The sequence below is a fragment of the Clinocottus analis genome, unplaced genomic scaffold (genome assembly GCF_023055335.1).
Source record: "Clinocottus analis isolate CAN_PGR_092001 unplaced genomic scaffold, fCliAna1.0.p SCAF_16, whole genome shotgun sequence".
Lineage (NCBI taxonomy): Eukaryota > Metazoa > Chordata > Actinopteri > Perciformes > Cottidae > Clinocottus > Clinocottus analis.
The window spans coordinates 4274419-4288505 of record NW_027175887.1 but is presented as its reverse complement, the minus strand read 5'-3'; the positions used below and the strand labels follow the sequence as shown (position 1 = coordinate 4288505).

The following is a 14087-nucleotide window of genomic DNA, read 5'->3' as shown; positions in this document are numbered from 1 at the left end:
TATTTGTATATAGTTTATACATAGGTTTTATATCCAACCAATATTAAGATAATGTAATTTCTTCCATAAAGCCTTCAAGGTAAAATATTGGGGTTTTACCGCCCTCCAGTGGTCACAGTCGGTAACTGCAGCATATTTAATTCGTCATAGATACATATTGTACAATACCTATTAGCACTTACGGTAGTACTTTTAAACTTAAGCCATCCGAGGCGAAATAACAGAATGGTCACTAAAGAAAATACACTTAATCGAGCCACTTAATCGAGCCAAATTTCTCCTTGGAGATTAATAAAGTACTTTTCATTTCATTTCGATGAGCAGGGCGATGGCCATGTGACCAATATTCTTCCAGCGAGGTATTTTGTTATTTAACAATAACACTGCAACATTCAATCGTCTCCATCGGTCATATGTCCACAGGCACTGACGATGTTAATGTGAAGGTTATCGTCGCAGTTGCGCACTACTTAAAAACGACGTCCAATACTGCCCTCCAGTGGACAAAATATGGAACTGCAACTCCTTATTTTTTGTAAAGTTAGCATTAGTGCCAACATGGCAGCACTTCCGGTATGTTCTTTCAAAGTAAAGTAATCAAGCGCGCCACCTCGTTTCAGCTACGACGTTTAAGATGAAGGTAACGTGATGTCAGACGGTTAAACTATGTTTAAGTTATTCATACCCATTCAGAGCGACACACACCTAATACAGTAACGCCGTAAACGTATTACCTTTGTCAGAATTAGCACCCGTTTTACATACGTGTTTTTAAATCGCTCCCTTTAGTCGCAATTGTCTGAATTTCTGGATCCACAACTCATCTGTTTACTTTATTTTGTCACTTCCGGCATCATAGCGGCTGTGTATGTACGTGTATGTGTAACAATTTTATATACAATTTGACGTGACTAACGTGACCGATATTTTTCAGTAAGGTATTTTGTTAGTCAACAATAACACTTCATGATTTAATTGTCTCCATCGGTCATATGTCCCCAGGCAATGACGATGGTAATGTAACAGTTATCTTCGCAGTTCCACTCTACTTAAAAACGACGTCCAATACTGCCCTCGAGTGGACAAAATATGGAACTGCATCTCATTATGTTTCGTAACGTAAGCGTCAATGCGTATATGACAGTACTTCCGGTGTATACTTTCAAAATAAAGTGATTACGCTCTCTACCTCGCTTCCGCTTCGACGTAGGATGACGGTAACGTCAGACGGAGTGTAGCCAAAGCTAGTTTTCGGTGGCATTGAGGGGTTTAAGTTATTTATACCCATTCAGAGTGACACATACTTGATTCCAATATACTCAATTAAAGCGTCATCTCCACTTTGTGATCAGATCAACGTCTCCTTGTAGGTTTTATAGAGGTGATAGAAGTAGAAAGCCAAGTCAGTATTAAGAGGCAGGAGAGTATTACAAAATAACCATTAAAAATAAAATGTTTTTATTATTATTAAAGAGATATATAGCATTATTGTGAAAAAAAGCCTAATAATAAATAGTAGAGCAATACACATTTATTTGTATTAATTTATAATTTATTCAAGCATTATATTTAATTTATAGCATCACCTAAACAGACTGGTTGAAAACAGGGGCAGTGTACTGCAGTGTACTCTGGTAGATTGTGCTCTTGTTCCAATGTAATCAGTCAACAATGGCTCAATCAATAATATTTATCCTTTTAAATAGCTCTTGAAAAAGTACTTTGTTCAAACAGTAAGCATTGGCACTGTGGCATCCTCACAACTTGTTATGGGATTAAAGAGACAATTATTTTTTACATAATGAGTTCAACAGCATGATTAAATTAGAGCAGGGAATCTGCATTGAAAGGGTATACTTGATTTTCATGATAATCAACAGGTCACATTCCAACGGTTCAATGTCCTTCCACTGAATCCTTCGTGCTTCAGATTATAAATTAGGTGAAACGTCTCAGTCAGCTACTTTTTTTTGTCTTCTAAGGCAGAAGACTGTGTGTGTGTGTGTGCCAAGACTGTCTTCCATTTGCTCCAGGACTGTCCACCAGCACCCAAAATGAGCATGGTAAGTTTGACTGCTTTATTCTTGCTTCTGTTTCACTTTGCTTCTGTAATTTGTAGAATGAAAACACAAGCGACGTTACAGCAGCAATCTTTTATTTTCTAATTAAATGGTTTGTAACCCCAAACTGCACAATTGTGTTTCTCAGCAACTTGAATTGAAGAATGTGAACTTAAGAGCTGGAGATCAGCTGAAAGTAAGGGGGGTAATTCTGCATGATGCTGAGAGGTGAGCCAACCAAACACAACATTTGTTTTATGTTGACTTAATTAAATGTGCATGTTTATGCAGATGCATTATGGACAACTAGAATAAAAGTTACTTTTAACTTAGATAATTATATTGGTTCAAGCTCAGCAATCGCCTCAATATTAAAACTACATCTATTGAATAATCTCTGATCCACTCAGATTCGAGATCGATCTCGGCTGTGGTGCAGACGACCTGGCCCTGCACTTTAACCCTCGTTTCCATGATGACACGGACGGAGCCGTTCTTGTTTGCAACTCAAAGGCTGCTGGTTGTTGGGGCGATGAGAAACGGGAAATAAACAACCCCCTACAGAGGGGCGCTGATGTCAAGGTGAGGCAATCTGACTGAAGGGAATGAGAATGTATTTATTTTATGAAGAGGGGGGAGGGGGAAGCTGTAGAAGGCTTAGTTGGGATTTCTTAAAATGCATAATGGGTCAGTTCACCCAAATCACGAGAAACACATTTCCTCAATTACCTTTAGTGATATTTAGCCATGCAGGTAGATTTGGTTTGAAGCCGTGTTGAGATGTCTGCTAAAAATGAAAAGGTGTTACTGTTTCTTTTTCCTTTTTAGATGGTGTTGAAGCTGACTGGAGACATGTTTGAAGTGGAGCTTCCTGATGGACATGAAGTCCAGTTTCCCAACCGTGATGGCATGGACATCATCAGCTACATCAAAATCACAGGCGACTTCAAACTGACTTCCTTCAAGATCTGCTAAGAGACGCAATGGCTGTTACACATGCATGGAATGTTTATTGGTTTGGTTGAAGTCAAGACCTTGAGGCTTGATCAGTTATTGTAAGAGTTATTCATCACTATGAGATGTAGCGCTTTACTGAATTGGAAATGTACCTCTATCAAAAAATGTCCTGTTGTGTACAAGAATATAAAATGTTTCAATTCAAATTATTGTATTGTCTTTGAAGGGTTGAGGTTTAATCCTGAGCTTCGAAATGTCTTTCCGCAATCTCCGTCAGTGTAGTCGTGAGAGAGCAGCGGTCCCAGAGAGACAAGAAATCCTCCAAAAATAGTCACGCTGAGATTACCTGTGTAGCCTCAGTGGACACAATAAACACAAAGCCAAGTGCACTGAGATGGCTTTGTGCACATAAAGTAATATTTATATCTATCATTGGGCCAATGTGTCACTTTTATCACTCAATACGCAAATATCTTTATAGTTTTTACTGCTTGACCTTTATCTCCAAAGAGAAGATTTTCTCTAAAGAGAAAATCTTTATTATTTGATCAACTTCATGTTCTGTATTCCCTCTTCATTTTCTTAACTGTGTCCTCATTCATTTTTGCAATGGACTCTTTATTTCCTCACTTCACATCATGACACGTTCATCTGCACAAAATATAAATAATCATCTGTGGAAGTTTCATGTTGAATTGAGACAATTAGTATTTAACTGTATACCTATTTTATTCCTACTATTACAAGAAACAGTATGACCATATCTGCACACACATGTGGTCTTTTACATCACTTATCTGATGTGATTTTATTTCAAAATGACCATATTACCAACAAACAGGCATACTACAATTGTTCCCTTATAATTCCAGCTAACTACTTAATGATGCTTGGTAGATCTGTGTATTTACCTCAGGACAAAGGTTGAGTCCGTCGAGCACAGTGCACGGTCTGGATGCTGTCGGCCCCTGAAGTCTCAGTTGTCGTTCACCCCACCAGCAAACTTCATTACTGCTCGTCTCTGGCCTCATGGCTCAACCGGCCACCTAGATGGCACTCACTCGTGTTTCAGTCTCCAAAGTCCTTAAAATTTTTAAAGTCAAGCAAATTCAAAACAAACTCTTCTCATATTTTGCACTTTTTAAGACTATTATGTTGGCTTAGTAGTTTCCCTTCAATACATTTAGTTACTACAGGGTATGAAGGCTTTGATATAAAGCACTGTTATTTCCCCCTTGTTACATTATTTTACTTAGAAACTATGTGGTATGTGAGCGGTTATCTAAAACAGTACACTGAAGCAGATATTAGAACCAGAATCAGCTTTATTGTCTATGTGTGTGTGCGTATATACACACATATATTTAACTCCACGTTGCTGTCGTTGAACATATGACATAACAAGATAAAAATTAAGATATTGTAAAAAAAAAGATATCGTAACATAATGATGTTTGTTACATATAATCCTTGTTCGAGTCTTTGGTTTTGAACACTGAAGAAACAGAGGAAGGAGAATGGGAAGAACCTCGCCTTTAACCAACCTGCTCAAAGGACCTGTCATAGTTGGGCAAAGGTCTAAAAGGACTAGTGTCTAGGATTTAGTCAAAATAATAATAATAATAATAATAATAACAAAAGCAGACTTTGTGACCACTACATTTACATCCAACTTTGATCAGTTCATCCATGATCCAAATTTAAAGAATTTCCCTCCAGGTGTTCCTGGGATGTACAAGTTCATGAAAATGGACAACCCATTAATAAAATGCCTATGGCCATGACTGTGGCTGGAGTTGAAGCATAAAAACACTACAGTAAAAGACATGAATGCTTTGTAGTCTTTGGTAGACTCAAAGGTGTAAAATGATCAGAAACACTTGGAAAACTGGGCCCTATTCTTCATACCTGGCTAACTGAATTTTTAGGATAAGATGACGCATGTCAGGCTTTTCGGTTCCACGAAGCAAGTTTAAAAAACTATCATAGCAACACATCAAAATCCCTTAACCTGCTCCGGAGCAGGTTTAGTGAAATTCACTGGATAAACCTGCAACTCCCACCGGACAAAATGCCAGCTCCCTTCCTCATTGATGAAGGAGCGATATTAGTTACATTAGTTTTATAGGCAGAGATTTTTCCAGATCGGCAAGATCCGTTCTCACGTCATCATGACTTCCTGTACGTGCACTATCAATTTTCGCCGACAACGTATCATTTATTTCCGAAATTTTCTGATTATGAATAATACATACATACTGATCCGCCCATACACATATTCACACATACGCGCATACACATACGCGCATACAGTACATATATCCTCATAAGTATATATTCATTTGTAAACTGCTGCCAGCAGGCACATTTAAATACATATAATCTCATTGATTTGGGTGATGAGGCACTTAAAATTAGCCAATACATTTTCCCAACACTGACACATTTAACTTGTCTGATATTTTGTGATGCTTATGTCTCGCAGCGGGGGCGTGGTTGGGGTTATGCTGCATTTACAGCAAAAGCAAGAACGCACCATTAGACTTTGCCATGATTATGGTCTTGACTTCCTCATATGTGTTCATGATCATATCTTGCTCCTCAGCGGTGAAAAACAAGGCTGTTCCTCTGAGTTTATTTGCCATTGCACTATTAGAACATCATTGTGTCAGCGCTGGACTATTCCTCCTTCTGAAGAGGAATGAGCACGCACAATTATCCTGATGACTGACGTCTGTTGCAATTAACGAGACGGTTTGAGGGTGCATTAACCTTCGAGAAACTGAATTGGCCTGACGTCAATCATCGTGGTAATTTAAGCTGGATAATAGGACATTTGATTGACTTTGTTAAATCATGTACGAGGAATGGTGCCTAGGTCTTTCAGTATATATGAATAAGTTATTTTATTTGTAAAATGTTATTTTATTTGTAAAATGATCAGAGACACTAAGAAACCTGGTCTTTCATAGGAAAAAGTTATTTTATTTAAATGACATGTTAAACTCAAAAGATTTCTTCTCAATGTTTTACGTTGTTTACATTTGTTTACATCACTCTTGGATATTAAAACAGGTAGGATACAATACGTTTCTCAATAAAAACAACAAAATGCATAATTGTGTGGATGTAATAATAGATTAGTTGAAAGGAGATAAAGACAACATAACTTAACACTTCAAATACTGATGAATGATTAATGAACAGTTATGTGAAAACAAGTAAAATGATCATCAGCAGTGTCTTGTTGCATTGGCTTACTCACAGATTGAATGAAAAACAACAAAACTCACTTGTGTGTATACAATAACAGATTGGTAAATATAGATAATAAAACTTAACAGTTTCAATACTTCAGAACCATAAAGCCTTCTTCATCCATTATGTTTAAAATATTATTTCAGAGGTTGTCATGGTAAAAAGAAAACCTGATACTTTTACAGTTTCATTCATTCCCTCTGAGGTTAAACTTCTCTGTATAATCTTCATTAGGTTTGGCAGCTACAAGCACATGAGCATCTTCACAGAACGATTACATAACTAAAACTACGCCAAAATACAAAGGTGCAATACTCATGGCAGGATGTTCAGTTGCAATTTTAAGAAATTCATTTTACAGGTTCACAAAGATATATGAATCACCCTCTCACAACTCTTTGATCTATTTTTACTTCATGAAAACAATTTTCATTTACAGAAATCCCCACAGACAAACTTTGTAGATAAGTCATTGACTTAAAATTAATATGATTTTTTTACGACTAAATTCTCCATGTTACTATTGTTTTTGTGCTCTCTCTTGTTATAAGTGTTACTTTGCAGAAAGCAATCTGATATATGTGTCCCAGTCTAATCACATGTACTTTATGATAATTAATTGATCTGTCCACATTTATTACTCACACAACTTCTCGTGTAAATGGTAAAATATTCAAACGTCACTGAATGTTGTTTTATAGGAGTCTGATTATGAATAATCATGTGAAAATAAGTATCATGATTTTCAGCATTGTTGTGGTTGTATTAACTTTATCACAGATTATCCAAACTTTTAATTGCTTGGACCTTAGAGTATGTTTTCCATTCACTGGGAATCAAACCATCGTTCTGGAATTTTAATTGATAGTGGTCTTCCAGTTCCTTCTCAAATCGACTCACAAACCATTTCCAATATTCCAGTTTTGATGCATCAGGGGTAATTGACCAGTTAGCATAAAGTGGGCCAGCAGTACGGTACTTTTTGTAGGGAAAGCTCACTTTTGTATCGTGTGTTGGGTAGAAACCTCCATCACTTGCAACATTTGTTGTGCAGAACTCAATATACAGATCCACTGTGTTTTCTTTATGCCAACCATTAACTGCATTAGATCGATGAAAAGGCACGCTGTGGTCCTCTTCGTGATCATCTATGGTGTTGGTGCAAACAGCTGAACAGAACGGACACTTTACCCAGCAGCAGTTACACAGGTGTTCGATGAGGATTTCTTCAGAATTCATCCAGAATTCCTCGATCTTATCCAGTGAGAGGCTGCTCACTTCCTGTATGACGGACTCGAAACCTTTCTCTATCTCTTCCTTAAGAAAGTCAATTTTTGTTATGTCTCTGAAGTTTTGACAACAAACAGTGTCGAATGTTAGCTCATCTATTAGCAAACTGGAAAATTCCTCCACCCACTTGTCTGGGCCTTCTGCTTTTCCTTCCACGTTCTCTGTTGCATCAAATAAAGCTTGACTCACATCTTTTTTGACATCTTCAACATTTTTCTTGAGTATTTTCAATACTTCCCCTTTTTGTTCTTTGAAGATGTATTTCTGTACTTCTTCTCTTATGTATGTCTCTGCTTGCTTCCTTGGGTCTCGGATGTAGGTGATAAAGGCATTAAAGTCCTCTTTCATTGCGAGTGACTTCAACATATGTGTCTCCAACTTTGACCTGTTCCCATTGAATGCTGGGAAATTCGTCTTCATCACTTCAGCGAGATTGATGGCAGTCCTGTTACAGACGGCCTTAACAGTGGAACTCTTCAGCTTGTCACAGATCAGTTCTCCAAGCACAACAGCAGATGAGCTTCCTTTGCAGTAGCTTTTGAAAATGTTGTAATAATGCTCTTTCTTGCTTTCTACATAGGAGTGTGCATCATTGTTCCCTTTGAATTTCTTGTGGGACTCTGAAAGCCAGCTCTCTGCTCTGTGAAATACATACAGTAAGAGATCAACTGTGAACTCCTTCTTCAGAGCATATTTCCTCCATAATTCAAATTCTGTCACCTTTCGTTTTACATCGTTGACCCCTTTTTGCAAATAAGTTGGGCTGTAGCCTCTTGTTGCTACAGGTTCGCTCATAATTGACTCAAGGGATGGTTTTACAACATCGTCAATGAGGGATCGGATCAGTTGCTGTTCTTCATACGTAAAATGCCCCTTAAAGTAATATTTCACTTGTGTAGTTTTTTCTGAAACAAATTCAAGTACTTTGTTGGAAGCAGTAGAACGTTTTTGCTTTTCTCTTGTTTCCCTTTTCATCTCATTGTCATGAGATTGTTGGCCTGTGTTACACGGATCATGACGCTTGCTCAGAGATACATAATGAGCGTAATCACCAGCCTCTGTCATCTGTTTGTATCTGCCACTCTTTTTGCATTCATGGATGAGAGAATATTCAAAACCAAGATCGTGGAGGACTGTTGATTGATCTTCTTCATAGTTGATGTCCTCAATAGGTTTTGTATCTGCAATTAGTTCTCTAACCAAGCCAGTCCAAACAGAGTTGAACTGTTTTTCAAGTTCCTTCTCATCTTTTTTCTTGTCCTTTAACTGATGAGCGAGTTCTTTGCTCTTTTGTAGCAGCTTGTTCTCGAACTCTGTCTTCTTAGCATCAAGCTTTTTACAAGCATGTTTCTGCTGGATCACTTCATTCAGTTTTCTTTGAACTCTTTTCACCTGTTCATCATGAAAATCCTGGATTTTGTTTTCAAATCGACCTCGCCACTGAACCAACATTTCTTTGTCTCTGTCATCATCAAAGTATGTTGCCATTGCTTTTTTGATTTCCTCATAGGTTGTGTTTGATTCTTGATTAAGATAACTGAGCTCGACCTTGTCAAGTCTTCCTTTTTCAATTTTGGAATGAAGCCCGTTCTTAATGGTCTCCATATTTCTCCTCAGGGTCCAGGTCCAGTTCCCATACTGGACCTCAAGTTTTCTGTACACTGCAACTTCAAGTGTGTTTTTGAAACTGAAAACAAATTGTTCGTTCATCAGGGCATTCCACAAGTCCTGAATTTTGTTTTTGAACCCAGAGAGAGTAATCCCAGCTGACTGTGAAGCTTTTGAGAGGATGATGGTCTTCAGCTCTTGGACGCTCTCACTATAACCTGGATTAGGAGGAGCCATAGGTGGACTTCCCTCCCAAAGCTGGGCAAAGTATTTCACATCTTTCTGCACATCAAATGCAATGATGTCACTGAAGCACTCGGCAACACAGTCCTCTTCTTTGGCTGCTAGTTGGGCCATCTGATCTAATTTTTCTTGCAGTCGTCGCTTCCCATCCATGTTTTTCTCTGTAGCATCAATATCTGTAACATTCTGGTGAACAAATAAACAACTTGGAGAAAGTTTAATTTTCTTCATCCTCATGAAAGCCTGAACAACAATCTGCAGAACATCTTGCATCTCAGCTGGATTCTCTCCAAAGATGTTGATCAGTGTCATGTCTCCCAGACCAACAACAAATGTTGCCAGTTCATTGTCGTGTTGGAGAGTGGCTTTACCTTCCAACTCAAGAGCACGCAGTCCTTCAGTGTCCACCACTAGCACGTAGTCAAACTTATAGTCTTTCTTGATCTCCTCTGATACTTCGACCAGCTGCATGAATGCACCCTTGGTGCACCTGCCAGCACTCACTGCAAACTGCAACCCAAACATGGCATTCAGCATTGTTGATTTTCCACTGCTTTGTACGCCTAACACTGACAAAACAAAAACTCTCTTGTCACCCAGTTTCTTGATGACTTCATCTAAAAGACCAGAGATCCAGGTTAAAGGTACATGACCTGCATCACCATCCATCAGCTCCATTGGTTGTCCTGATATCATCAGCTCTGCAGCCAGTTCAGGGTATTTAGACCAGTCAGTCTGTCCCCTCTTTGTTCGTTTCTGCAGATCTGTATGAGCTTCATAGATCTGTCCCATCTCTCTGAAGATGTGCTCCAAGCCAAAAGTTGCTGATTGTACTTTTGTTGATATTTGATCAAGCTCAGTTTGCTTTTTTTTAAGCAGAGCAGTCTTGTCCTGCTGCTTCTCCTTCTTCAAAGCCAAGAGCTCAGTCCACTTTTCATCATAAGTTTGGAGAATTGAAGAGAGATCGTCTGTGGAGAGAGCATCAATTAAGATCTGAGTCCATTTCAGAAAATACTCTTTTTCTGTTGCTGACAAAGATGAGAGGCTTTCAATGAACAGCTTCATCGGTCCACTAAAGGAAGCATTGCATTGTTCTTGTCGTATTTGCATCAGTTTCTTTTGCTTTTGAATTTTCTCATTCTCAATGTTTCCTTTGAGGTGATAAAGTTCTTTGTTGACTTTGCACCATTCATGCCACATTTTGCCTTGACAATGAAAAAATGTATCTTTGATCTTTGAAACATCCATCTCCTGAAGCAAGTCCACAATTTTCATTGCAGCAGATTTTCCTTTTTGGCAGACTTTGTCGTCTTCATCCACTTTGACTCCAGAAACTTCAGCCATAGATTCAAGCTGGAAGGATGAATGTGGTCCAGACAAAATCTTTCCAATGATTTTTTTCAGTTCTTCAGATATATCAGAGTGGCTTTTGTTGTTCAACCCCATTTTGTATTTCCCCTTTTTCATCTGGACAGCATCACCATCGTTCTCAGCAATGAGAATAATGAGAGGTTTTGGAGACTTGTAAAGTGCTGAGATCACTGCAGTGCTTTTGTCACCTTGTTCCAGAGTTGGTACAAGAACAACATTGACTGAAGATTTGTCAGTTAGTATGTCACGCTGTTTTACAATTGAAAGAGCATCACCATGAAGATTACAGAAGGCAATGCAGTCAGCGAAGGCATCATTGGCTTTTCCAGCAGGGCAGTACCAGGCAATCTCTGCCACTCCATCCATCAGATGGCGAGACTTGGTGCTACCTGGGCAGTTTCTGTGGAAGAAGGTGTTGTGGCGATCGTTGATCAAAGTGTTCATCAGCTGAGATTTAGACAGAGATGGTGAACCCAGGCGGAGAAATGACACCAAAGGTGTCTCAGCTTTGCAGATGGGCATACTCTTCATGGTGACAATGTTTGAATTATCTCTCATTTCAGTTACCTTCCATGTTTTTCTTATTTGTCTGAATGTCCACAGAGGACAGTCAATATCCATTGTGACTGGATCAGGAACAAGCAAAGGTAAAGCGTACTGACATTGTGATAGCTTTGTAATCATGTTCTGCTTCAAAAAGCTGTCTGAGCAGTGAAATACTGCCATTTGAACATCCATTGGATGCATGTGAGTCTTGAGTTTTGAGTCAACATTGGTGGAAAAAAGAGCCTCAAAGTCATCATCGTCTGTATCATCATTGACGGACTCTTCAACAGGCTTTGAGAAGCTCACCTCGTCTTGTCTCACAGGAATATATCTGGCTCTGTAGTCCAACATCATCAACCTCTGAAGAAAAGTAAGAGCTACATCTTTCTCACATGTGTCACTGTCCTGTTTTACAGGTGGACCTACTTTGAGAAAATCTGCTGGTGACAATTTCTGTTCCTGTTTGTCTCGAAGCTGAAGTCTTTCAAGCAGTGTTTCAGTTTCTCTTTGGTAGTGTTTCTTCCTGTTGATGTCTTCAGAAAACGCCACTGACTTCTGTAAATAAGTTAACAGGCATGTGTTCTATGTCGAAAATTATAACATTTGGATATAGAGTAAATTGTCATAAAAAATATATATTTCTAGTTTCTTACCTTATCCATGTTTCCACTCATGTCCATATTTAAGGTACCTGTCGTAGAATAATTAATTGTATCAAACAAGAGTCAAGCTTAAGACAAGCATTACATTTTTCTTTATTCTTAATTTTGTATGCGATTGACCTTTTTTCTGGTCATAGTACTATTCATTGAAGTGTTACCTCTTTCAGTGGCAGCAGATTGTACAGGCTTAATTTCAGGTTCTCCCCCCACTATTGTGTTGTCGTCATTCTTTGCATGTTCAACATCAGCAGGTCGTTTCACTGGATCACACTATGAAAACAGATAATTTAATTTAACAGTTAATCACCCATCTAGTGATTCATCATCTTGATGTTGTGGAGTGGCAAGACCAAGAGCGATTCTCTGTCACAACATTTATCTGTCAAAAAATAGTTGTCGCACCTCACACGTAAAGGTGAACCGAAGCTCTCTGTTCAAAGACGACTTGGGAAGGAAGCATGCCGGCAAGAGTTTGGTGAACCCGGCCTTGAAACATGGGGCTCGGAATATCTACATGAAGCAATCGCCCTGTGAGCCCAACACTAGCAGGAGTAGGCATTGGGGCTGGGTGCATTGTCAGCCATGTGGCCTCCCATACCAATGGCCAATGTAAGAGTGAAAGAAGTAGGCTACGATGCCACTGGCCAAGGTACAGTAAAAGAGAAGTAAGTAGGTTACTCACTTGTTAGGTTACCTGTTCACTTTTGTATTGATTTTTTTTGTATTGACCTTTTATTTTTATAAATCTTTCTGTGCAGAACTTGATGTACAGTAATTTATTTAGGGTCTTTACCTGTGTATAATTGGTTTTAATTACATATTTGGCTTTTAGAGTATACATTGGCCTAATGTGTGATGCTATTTATATGCTATTAATATGTTCTTGTTGATACAAAGCCAAATTTGTATGGGCTCTGCTTAAGCCCCAGAAATTTTTCTCAGAAAATTCTCATACCTATACTAAATACAGAATATCTCCTCAACCACAAGGGCTATTTGAATCATTTCAAAAAGTATAACATACAGAACACATTTGTGAGACTAATTAAGAGGTTCATATAGCAGTGTATGAGTTACTGCTTTATTGGTTGATGATGGGACACAGGAAAGGAAAAAAAGAAAGGAATTCCAGGATGTATTTTCTCCTTTTAATTATGCATATCATTGTTTTTTTCTACTGTAAAATATCACTATGTGTTATCAGTATCTCTGCAAAGTTTGACTTTGATTAAGTGAGGTGAAATATTTTTTGCAATTCATTTCCCTGAAAGTCAAAATACCTTAACTTTCTTGCTGGACCTCTGGTTCCCGAACAGATGTGCTCTGCTAAAGTAGATGCACCAATACATACATACCAAGCAATGCTGTGGGGAATATTGTTTCATCCATAAGTAAGTAATATTTCAGTTTTTTGGATGAATGTGGTTTATATATTGCGGAGGCTTTGTCTGACAGTGTTTTTTTTTGCGTCGTAAGCTTTCTAGAAAGGTGCGCCAATCATGTGTGGCACCGCGCAAGGGATATGAAAATATTTCCTGTACTTTAAATACAAAATAGATGTCTTGTATTTTGTTACATTTTGTATTTTATTTTCAATACATTCATTTCAGGGGTATTTTGTATTAAATTGCATTTTGATGTATTTTTGCCCATCTCTGCCTATAGCCGCCGGACGCCAGCAGTCTCTCATCGCACCCCTCTAATCTTCTTTCACGAAAGAAGAAAGAAGAATAAAAGAAGATGTATATCATTCTTGTGAATTAGTTTCAGTGGACTTATTGTAATAAATATTGTCAACAATAAATTAACACTGCTGTATGACAATGACTACTGAAGACAAAAACATCTCACACACTTACCTCTGTTTAAGCTGCACCCTTCAGTTCGCCCCCTGCAGGGTAAAGTAACAGAAAGCAGATTGCAGAATCAAGCTTAAAACTCATTGTTCCACATGATTGATGTCCTCTACACCAATAGTTCTCAACTGGTTTGGCTGCAGGACCCACCTTCACTCCTGAATAACAAGCTGCGACCCAAGGTAAGGAAAATGTTCAACTTCTTAAATTGATTTCATAAAAAGATGGTGCAGTTT

General features: G+C 38.3%; 2 protein-coding genes across 2 annotated transcripts; one reads left to right on the top strand and one right to left on the bottom strand.

Annotated features, from left to right (window-relative positions):
• Nucleotides 1-558: 558 nt before the first annotated feature.
• Nucleotides 559-3035, top strand: LOC137786437 (galectin-2-like). The gene is made up of 5 exons (XM_068578335.1): nt 559-573; nt 2013-2063; nt 2209-2288; nt 2471-2642; nt 2889-3035. Exons 1-5 carry the CDS (start codon nt 559-561, stop codon nt 3033-3035), a joined length of 465 nt encoding a protein of 154 aa, XP_068434436.1.
• Nucleotides 3036-7049: 4014 nt separating this feature from the next.
• LOC137786850 (interferon-induced very large GTPase 1-like) lies at nt 7050-12013 on the bottom strand. Its single transcript, XM_068578966.1, has 3 exons — nt 11987-12013; nt 8585-11888; nt 7050-8470 (listed from the first exon to the last, which is right to left on the bottom strand). Exons 1-3 carry the CDS (start codon nt 12011-12013, stop codon nt 7050-7052), a joined length of 4752 nt encoding a protein of 1583 aa, XP_068435067.1.
• Nucleotides 12014-14087: the final 2074 nt, after the last annotated feature.

What these genes read in the sequence shown, in the direction of transcription:
- LOC137786437 (XM_068578335.1), top strand. An exon ending in CAGCACCCAAAATGAGCATG is followed by an intron (nt 2,064 to 2,208) that starts GTAAGTTTGACT and finishes TGTGTTTCTCAG; the next exon opens with CAACTTGAATTGAAGAATGT. An exon ending in ATTCTGCATGATGCTGAGAG is followed by an intron (nt 2,289 to 2,470) that starts GTGAGCCAACCA and finishes TGATCCACTCAG; the next exon opens with ATTCGAGATCGATCTCGGCT.
- LOC137786850 (XM_068578966.1), bottom strand. Translation starts at nt 12,013, where the DNA reads ATGGACATGAGTGGAAACATGGATAAG. An exon ending in TGAGTGGAAACATGGATAAG is followed by an intron (nt 11,889 to 11,986) that starts GTAAGAAACTAG and finishes ACTTATTTACAG; the next exon opens with AAGTCAGTGGCGTTTTCTGA. An exon ending in TTATGTATCTCTGAGCAAGC is followed by an intron (nt 8,471 to 8,584) that starts GTCATGATCCGT and finishes AATTTGTTTCAG; the next exon opens with AAAAAACTACACAAGTGAAA.